The sequence below is a fragment of the Procambarus clarkii genome, chromosome 43 (genome assembly GCF_040958095.1).
Source record: "Procambarus clarkii isolate CNS0578487 chromosome 43, FALCON_Pclarkii_2.0, whole genome shotgun sequence".
NCBI classification, from domain to species: domain Eukaryota; kingdom Metazoa; phylum Arthropoda; class Malacostraca; order Decapoda; family Cambaridae; genus Procambarus; species Procambarus clarkii.
In genome coordinates this window covers 14,574,638-14,581,973 of record NC_091192.1, presented here as the reverse complement: position 1 = coordinate 14,581,973, position 7,336 = coordinate 14,574,638, and the positions used below count along the sequence as shown (strand labels likewise).

Here is a 7,336-nt window from a genome sequence, read left to right as displayed (position 1 = left end):
TTAGATACACACTGTTCACTAGGCTATGAGAACACTCTGGTCCTGTTAGATACACACTGTTCACTAGGCTATGAGAACACTGGTCCTGTTAGATACACACTGTTCACTAGGCTATGAGAACACTGGTCCTGTTAGATACACAATGTTCACTAGGCTATGAGAACACTGGTCCTGTTAGATACACAATGTTCACTAGGCTATGAGAACACTGGTCCTGTTAGATACACAATGTTCACTAGGCTATGAGAACACCCTGACGATACTACCTTCATCTCACCTACTTCCTTCAAGGGGTTACTGATATAAAAATTTTAAGGATAAATAAATTTATATCGTATTCAAATAAAGGTTACTACTAGCCGTTGGTTTATGACTTGTTTGAGTATAATTATTCCGTAAGATTACTTGTAATACGAAAACAAGCATAATGTTCTTATTAAGTTGTGAAAATGAAAATAATGTTGCTAATTTAGCGGTGAAAAATAACTATAATGCTGCTAAGTAAGCTGTGAAAATTTCCGTATTGTTGCTAATTAAGTTGTTAACTTACATCGAAATATTAAATTAGACATCGGTTAGTAAAATGTAAAAGCTGTCAATAAATTAAAATAAGTTAGATAATATGTGGGAAAACAGGATATCATGAGAGTTCCTACTGTTGACGTCAAGAAAGCTCTGTTTTTATTGTTAAATAACATCACAACAGAGAGGGTTTACAATCTCCTCATCACCCCCTGAAGAGGTGCCAAGGGAGGTAGGTTACCCTGACCGGCCTCCATTACCCATCAACATCATCCCAGAGCGGCCGCTGGGACCCTCCACTGCCTAACTTGCTTCAAACTTCGCGAATTCGAATTCCAGATCCTCCAAAACAAAGTCGTATGCGCCAAAATCGTTCTCGCCGACTTGACTGCTGGAACTTTAGGGAGTAGAGGCCAAAATGTGGTGCCCTGGCGGATGTGAGCGAGGTGTTTGTTTACGTCAAGCCGTGGCTGGATGTGACGTCCCCTCTGATTGGTCGACTTGCTAGGAGCACCTAAATGTAATGTGCAATATTATTGGCGACTATTACTATTGGGTACAGTAAGCTGTAAGTCCCGTGTGCTGTAACCGGTGGGTCTTGACAACAGCACCCCAGACCGTGTGCTGTAACCGGTGGGTCTTGACAACAGCACCACAGACCGTGTGCTGTAACCGGTGGGTCTTGACAACAGTACCACAGACCGTGTGCTGTAACCGGTGGGTCTTGACAACAGCACCACAGACCGTGTGCTGTAACCGGTGGGTCTTGACAACAGTACCACAGACTGTGTGCTGTAACCGGTGGGTCTTGACAACAGTACCACAGACCGTGTGCTGTAACCGGTGGGTCTTGACAACAGCACCACAGACCGTGTGCTGTAACCGGTGGGTCTTGACAACAGTACCACAGACTGTGTGCTGTAACCGGTGGGTCTTGACAACAGTACCACAGACCGTGTGCTGTAACCGGTGGGTCTTGACAACAGTACCACAGACCGTGTGCTGTAACCGGTGGGTCTTGACAACAGCGCCACAGACCGTGTGCTGTAACCGGTGGGTCTTGACAACAGCACCACAGACCGTGTGCTGTAACCGGTGGGTCTTGACAACAGCACCACAGACCGTGTGCTGTAACCGGTGGGTCTTGACAACAGCACCACAGACCGTGTGCTGTAACCGGTGGGTCTTGACAACAGCACCACAGACCGTGTGCTGTAACCGGTGGGTCTTGACAACAGCACCACAGACCGTGTGCTGTAACCGGTGGGTCTTGACAACAGCACCACAGACTGTGTGCTGTAACCGGTGGGTCTTGACAACAGCACCACAGACCGTGTGCTGTAACCGGTGGGTCTTGACAACAGCGCCACAGACCGTGTGTTGTAACCGGTGGGTCTTGACAACAGCGCCACAGACCGTGTGCTGTAACCGGTGGGTCTTGACAACAGCACCCCAGACCGTGTGCTGTAACTGGTGGGTCTTGACAACAGCGCCACAGACCGTGTGCTGGTGGGTCTTGACAACAGCGCCACAGACTGTGTCCCGCTGGGTACTGAGGTAGGCGGCTGTGATTGGTGGCACTGAACCGTACGCAGTTTAGCCGGAAGACAACGGTTGCTGCTATTGGCCCACTTATAATTACTTGAATGAACAACCAATTGAATCTAATTTATCTTTTTTGTGTTCCTAGTGTTGCTAGTTGGTGTTAGTGTTAGTGTTGCTAGTTGGTGTTAGTGTTGCTAGTTGGTGTTAGTGTTGCTAGTTGGTGTTAGTGTTGCCAGTTGGTGTTAGTGTTGCTAGTTGGTGTTAGTGTTGCCAGTTGGTGTTAGTGTTGCTAGTTGGTGTTAGTGTTGCTAGCTGGTGTTAGTGTTGCTATTGGTGTTAGTGTTGCTAGCTGGTGTTAGTGTTGCTAGTTGGTGTTAGTGTTGCTAGTTGGTGTTAGTGTGGCCAGCTGGTGTTAGTGTTACTAGCTGGTGTTAGTGTTGCTAGTTGGTGTTAGTGTTGCTAGCTGGTGTTAGTGTTGCTAGTTGGTGTTAGTGTTGCTAGCTGGTGTTAGTGTTGCTAGTTGGTGTTAGTGTTGCTAGTTGGTGTTAGTGTTGCCAGCTGGTGTTAGTGTTGCTAGTTGGAGTTAGTGTTGCTATTGGTGTTAGTGTTGCTAGTTGGTGTTAGTGTTGCTAGTTGGTGTTAGTGTTGCCAGCTGGTGTTAGTGTTGCTAGCTGGTGTTAGTGTTGCTAGTTGGTGTTAGTGTTGCCAGCTGGTGTTAGTGTTGCTAGCTGGTGTTAGTGTTGCCAGCTGGTGTTAGTGTTGCTAGTTGGTGTTAGTGTTGCTAGCTGGTGTTAGTGTTGCCAGCTGGTGTTAGTGTTGCTAGTTGGTGTTAGTGTTGCTATTGGTGTTAGTGTTGCTAGTTGGTGTTAATGTTGCTATTGGTGTTAATGTTGCTATTGGTGTTAATGTTGCTATTGGTGTTAGTGTTGCTAATTGGTGTTAGTGTTGCTAGTTGGTGTTAGTGTTGCTAGTTGGTGTTAGTGTTGCTATTGGTGTTAGTGTTGCTAGTTGGTGTTAGTGTTGCCAGCTGGTGTTATTGTTGCCAGCTGGTGTTAGTGTTGATATTGGTGTTAGTGTTGCTATTGGTGTTAATGTTGCTAGTTGGTGTTAGTGTTGCTAGCTGGTGTTAGTGTTGCCAGCTGGTGTTAGTGTTGCTATTGGTGTTAGTGTTGCTATTGGTGTTAGTGTTGCTAGTTGGTGTTAGTGTTGCTAGTTGGTGTTAATGTTGCTATTGGTGTTAGTGTTGCTAGTTGGTGTTAGTGTTGCTAGTTGGTGTTAGTGTTGCTAGTTGGTGTTAATGTTGCTATTGGTGTTAGTGTTGCTAGTTGGTGTTAGTGTTGCTTGTTGGTGTTAGTGTTGCTAGTTGGTGTTAGTGTTGCTAGTTGGTGTTAATGTTGCTATTGGTGTTAGTGTTGCTAGTTGGTGTTAGTGTTGCTAGTTGGTGTTAGTGTTGCTAGCTGGTGTTAGTGTTGCTAGTTGGTGTTAGTGTTGCTATTGGTGTTAGTGTTGCTAGTTGGTGTTAGTGTTGCTAGTTGGTGTTAGTGCTGCTAGTTGGTGTTAATGTTGCTAGTTGGTGTTAGTGTTGCTAGTTGGTGTTAGTGTTGCTAGTTGGTGTTAGTGTTGCTAGCTGGTGTTAGTGTTGCTAGTTGGTGTTAGTGTTGCTATTGGTGTTAGTGTTGCTAGTTGGTGTTAGTGTTGCTAGTTGGTGTTAGTGTTGCTAGTTGGTGTTAGTGTTGCTAGTTGGTGTTAGTGTTGCTAGTTGGTGTTAGTGTTGCTAGCTGGTGTTAGTGTTGCTAGTTGGTGTTAGTGTTGCTATTGGTGTTAGTGTTGCTAGTTGGTGTTAGTGTTGCTAGTTGGTGTTAATGTTGCTATTGGTGTTAGTGTTGCTAGTTGGTGTTAGTGTTGCTAGTTGGTGTTAGTGTTGCTAGCTGGTGTTAGTGTTGCTAGTTGGTGTTAGTGTTGCTATTGGTGTTAGTGTTGCTAGTTGGTGTTAGTGTTGCCAGCTGGTGTTAGTGTTGCTAGTTGGTGTTAATGTTGCTATTGGTGTTAGTGTTGCTAGTTGGTGTTAGTGTTGCTAGTTGGTGTTAGTGTTGCCACCTGGTGTTAGTGTTGCTAGTTGGTGTTAGTGTTGCCAGCTAGTGTTAGTGTTGCTATTGGTGTTAGTGTTGCTACTTGGTGTTAGTGTTGCTATTGGTGTTAATGTTGCTATTGGTGTTAGTGTTGCTAGTTGGTGTTAGTGTTGCTAGTTGGTGTTAGTGTTGCTAGTTGGTGTTAGTGTTGCCACCTGGTGTTAGTGTTGCTAGTTGGTGTTAGTGTTGCCAGCTGGTGTTAGTGTTGCTATTGGTGTTAGTGTTGCTAGTTGGTGTTAGTGTTGCTATTGGTGTTAGTGTTGCTAGTTGGTGTTAGTGTTGCTAGTTGGTGTTAGTGTTGCTATTGGTGTTAGTGTTGCTAGTTGGTGTTAGTGTTGCTATTGGTGTTAGTGTTGCTAGTTGGTGTTAATGTTGCTAGTTGGTGTTAGTGTTGCTAGTTGGTGTTAGTGTTGCTAGTTGGTGTTAGTGTTGCTATTGGTGTTAGTGTTGCTAGTTGGTGTTAATGTTGCTAGTTGGTATTAGTGTTGCTAGTTGGTGTTAGTGTTGCTAGTTGGTGTTAGTGTTGCTAGTTGGTGTTAGTGTTGCTAGTTGGTGTTAGTGTTGCTAGTTGGTGTTAGTGTTACTATTGGTGTTAGTGTTGCTAGTTGGTGTTAATGTTGCTAGTTGGTGTTAGTGTTGCTAGTTGGTGTTAGTGTTGCTAGTTGGTGTTAGTGTTGCTATTGGTGTTAGTGTTGCTAGTTGGTGTTAATGTTGCTAGTTGGTGTTAGTGTTGCTAGTTGGTGTTAGTGTTGCTAGTTGGTGTTAGTGTTGCTAGTTGGTGTTAGTGTTGCTAGTTGGTGTTAATGTTGCTAGTTGGTGTTAGTGTTGCTAGTTGGTGTTAGTGTTGCCAGCTGGTGTTAGTGTTGCCAGCTGGTGTTAGTGTCGCTATTGGTGTTAGTGTTGCTAGCTGGTGTTATTGTTGCTAGTTGGTGTTAGTGTTGCTAGTTGGTGTTAGTGTTGCTATTGGTGTTAGTGTTGCTAGCTGGTGTTAGTGTTGCTAGCTGGTGTTAGTGTTGCCAGCTGGTGTTAGTGTTGCTAGTTGGTGTTAGTGTTGCTAGTTGGTGTTAGTGTTGCTAGCTGGTGTTAGTGTTGCTAGTTGGTGTTAGTGTTGCTAGTTGGTGTTAGTGTTGCTATTGGTGTTAGTGTTGCTAGCTGGTGTTAGTGTTGCTAGTTGGTGTTAGTGTTGCCAGCTGGTGTTAGTGTTGCTAGTTGGTGTTATTGCTAGGATAACAATACCCTTGCTAGGATAACAATACCCTTGTTAGGATAACAATACCCTTGCTAGGATAACAATACCCTTGCTAGGATAACAATACCCTTACTAGGATAACAATACCCTTGCTAGGGTAACAATACCCTTGCTAGGATAACAATACCCTTGCAAAGGTAACAATACCCTTGCTAGGATAACAATACCCTTGCTAGGATAACAATACCCTTACTAGGATAACAATACCCTTGCTAGGGTAACAATACCCTTGCTAGGATAACAATACCCTTGCTAGGGTAACAATACCCTTGCTAAGATAACAATACCCTTGCTAGGATAACAATACCCTTGCTAGGATAACAATACCCTTGCTAGGATAACAATACCCTTACTAGGATAACAATACCCTTGCTAGGATAACAATATCCATGCTAGGATAACAATACCCTTGCTAGGATAACAATACCCTTGCTAGGATAACAATACCCTTGCTAGGATAACAATATACATGCTAGGATAACAATACCCTTACTAGGATAACAGTACCCTTGCTAGGATAACAATACCCTTTCTAGGATAACAATACCCTTGCTGGGATAACAATACCCTTGCTAGGATAACAATACCCTTACTAGAATAACAATATCCATGCTAGGATAACAATACCCTTACTAGGATAACAGTACCCTTGCTAGGATAACAATACCCTTGCTAGGATAACAATACCCTTGCTGGGATAACAATGCCCTTGATAGGATAACAATATCCATGCTAGGATAACAATACCCTTGCTGGGATAACAATATCCATGCTAGGATAACAATGCCCTTGCTAGGATAACAATATCCATGCTAGGATAACAATGCCCTTGCTAGGATAACAATATCCATGCTAGGATAACAATATCCATGCTGGGATAACAATACCCTTGCTAGGATAACAATACCCTTGCTAGGATAACAATACCCTTGCTAATAACATAACAATGTTGGGAAAGTCTATTACCCAAACAGAAACAATTTATGACATAGACATGCTAGGATAGGACCGGATAATACCTCTTATTTAATACCAAGCTAGGATAATACCATCACCTGGGTTATATCAGAGCAAGGATAAAAATAACACGTCCTTAATACCATTACCTGATTTACATTAATTTTATGTAATAATAATAATTCCAGTAATTATTATTACTGGTATATTATTTATACCAGTAATTATACCAAATATTAACAGTAATAATACCATGAGTAATACCAGTCATAGGATAATACCAGTGCTAGGATAACATAAGTATTAGGATTACACCAGTGCTAGGATAACATCAGTGGTGTCAGGATAACACCAGTGCTAGGATAACACCAGTGTTAGGATAATACCAGTGGTGTTGGGATAACACCAGTTCTAGGATAACACCAGTGTTAGGATGACACCAGTGCTAGGATAACATCAGTGGTGTTAGGATAACACCTGTGCTAGGATAACACCAGTGCTAGGATAAAACCAGTGCTAGGATAACACCAGTGGCTGAATAACACCGGTGCTAGGATAACACCAGTGTTAGAATAATACCAGTGCTAGGATAACACCAGTGCTAGGATAACACCAGTGTTAGAATAATACCTGTGCTTGGATAACACCAGTGCTAGGATAACACCAGTGTTAGAATAATACCAGTGCTAGGATAACACCAGTGCTAGGATAACATCAGTAGTGTTAGGATAACACCAGTACTAGGATAACATGTGGTGTTAGGATAACACCAGTACTAGGATAACACCAGTGTTAGAATAACACCAGTGCTAGGTTAACATCAGTGCTAGGATAACACCAGTGCTAAGATAACACCAGTGTTAGGATGACACCAGTGTTAGAATAATACCAGTGCTAGGATAACATCAGTGGTGTTAGGATAATACCAGTGTTA

General features: G+C 43.0%; 1 protein-coding gene across 1 annotated transcript; it reads right to left on the bottom strand.

Annotated features, from left to right (window-relative positions):
- Positions 1–1,055: 1,055 nt before the first annotated feature.
- LOC138373647 (uncharacterized) lies at positions 1,056–6,176 on the bottom strand. The gene is made up of 2 exons (XM_069339987.1): positions 6,133–6,176; positions 1,056–2,163 (listed from the first exon to the last, which is right to left on the bottom strand). The coding sequence occupies exons 1-2, from the start codon at positions 6,174–6,176 to the stop codon at positions 1,056–1,058; spliced, it is 1,152 nt and encodes a 383-aa protein (XP_069196088.1).
- Between the last annotated feature and the right edge of the window lie 1,160 nt (positions 6,177–7,336).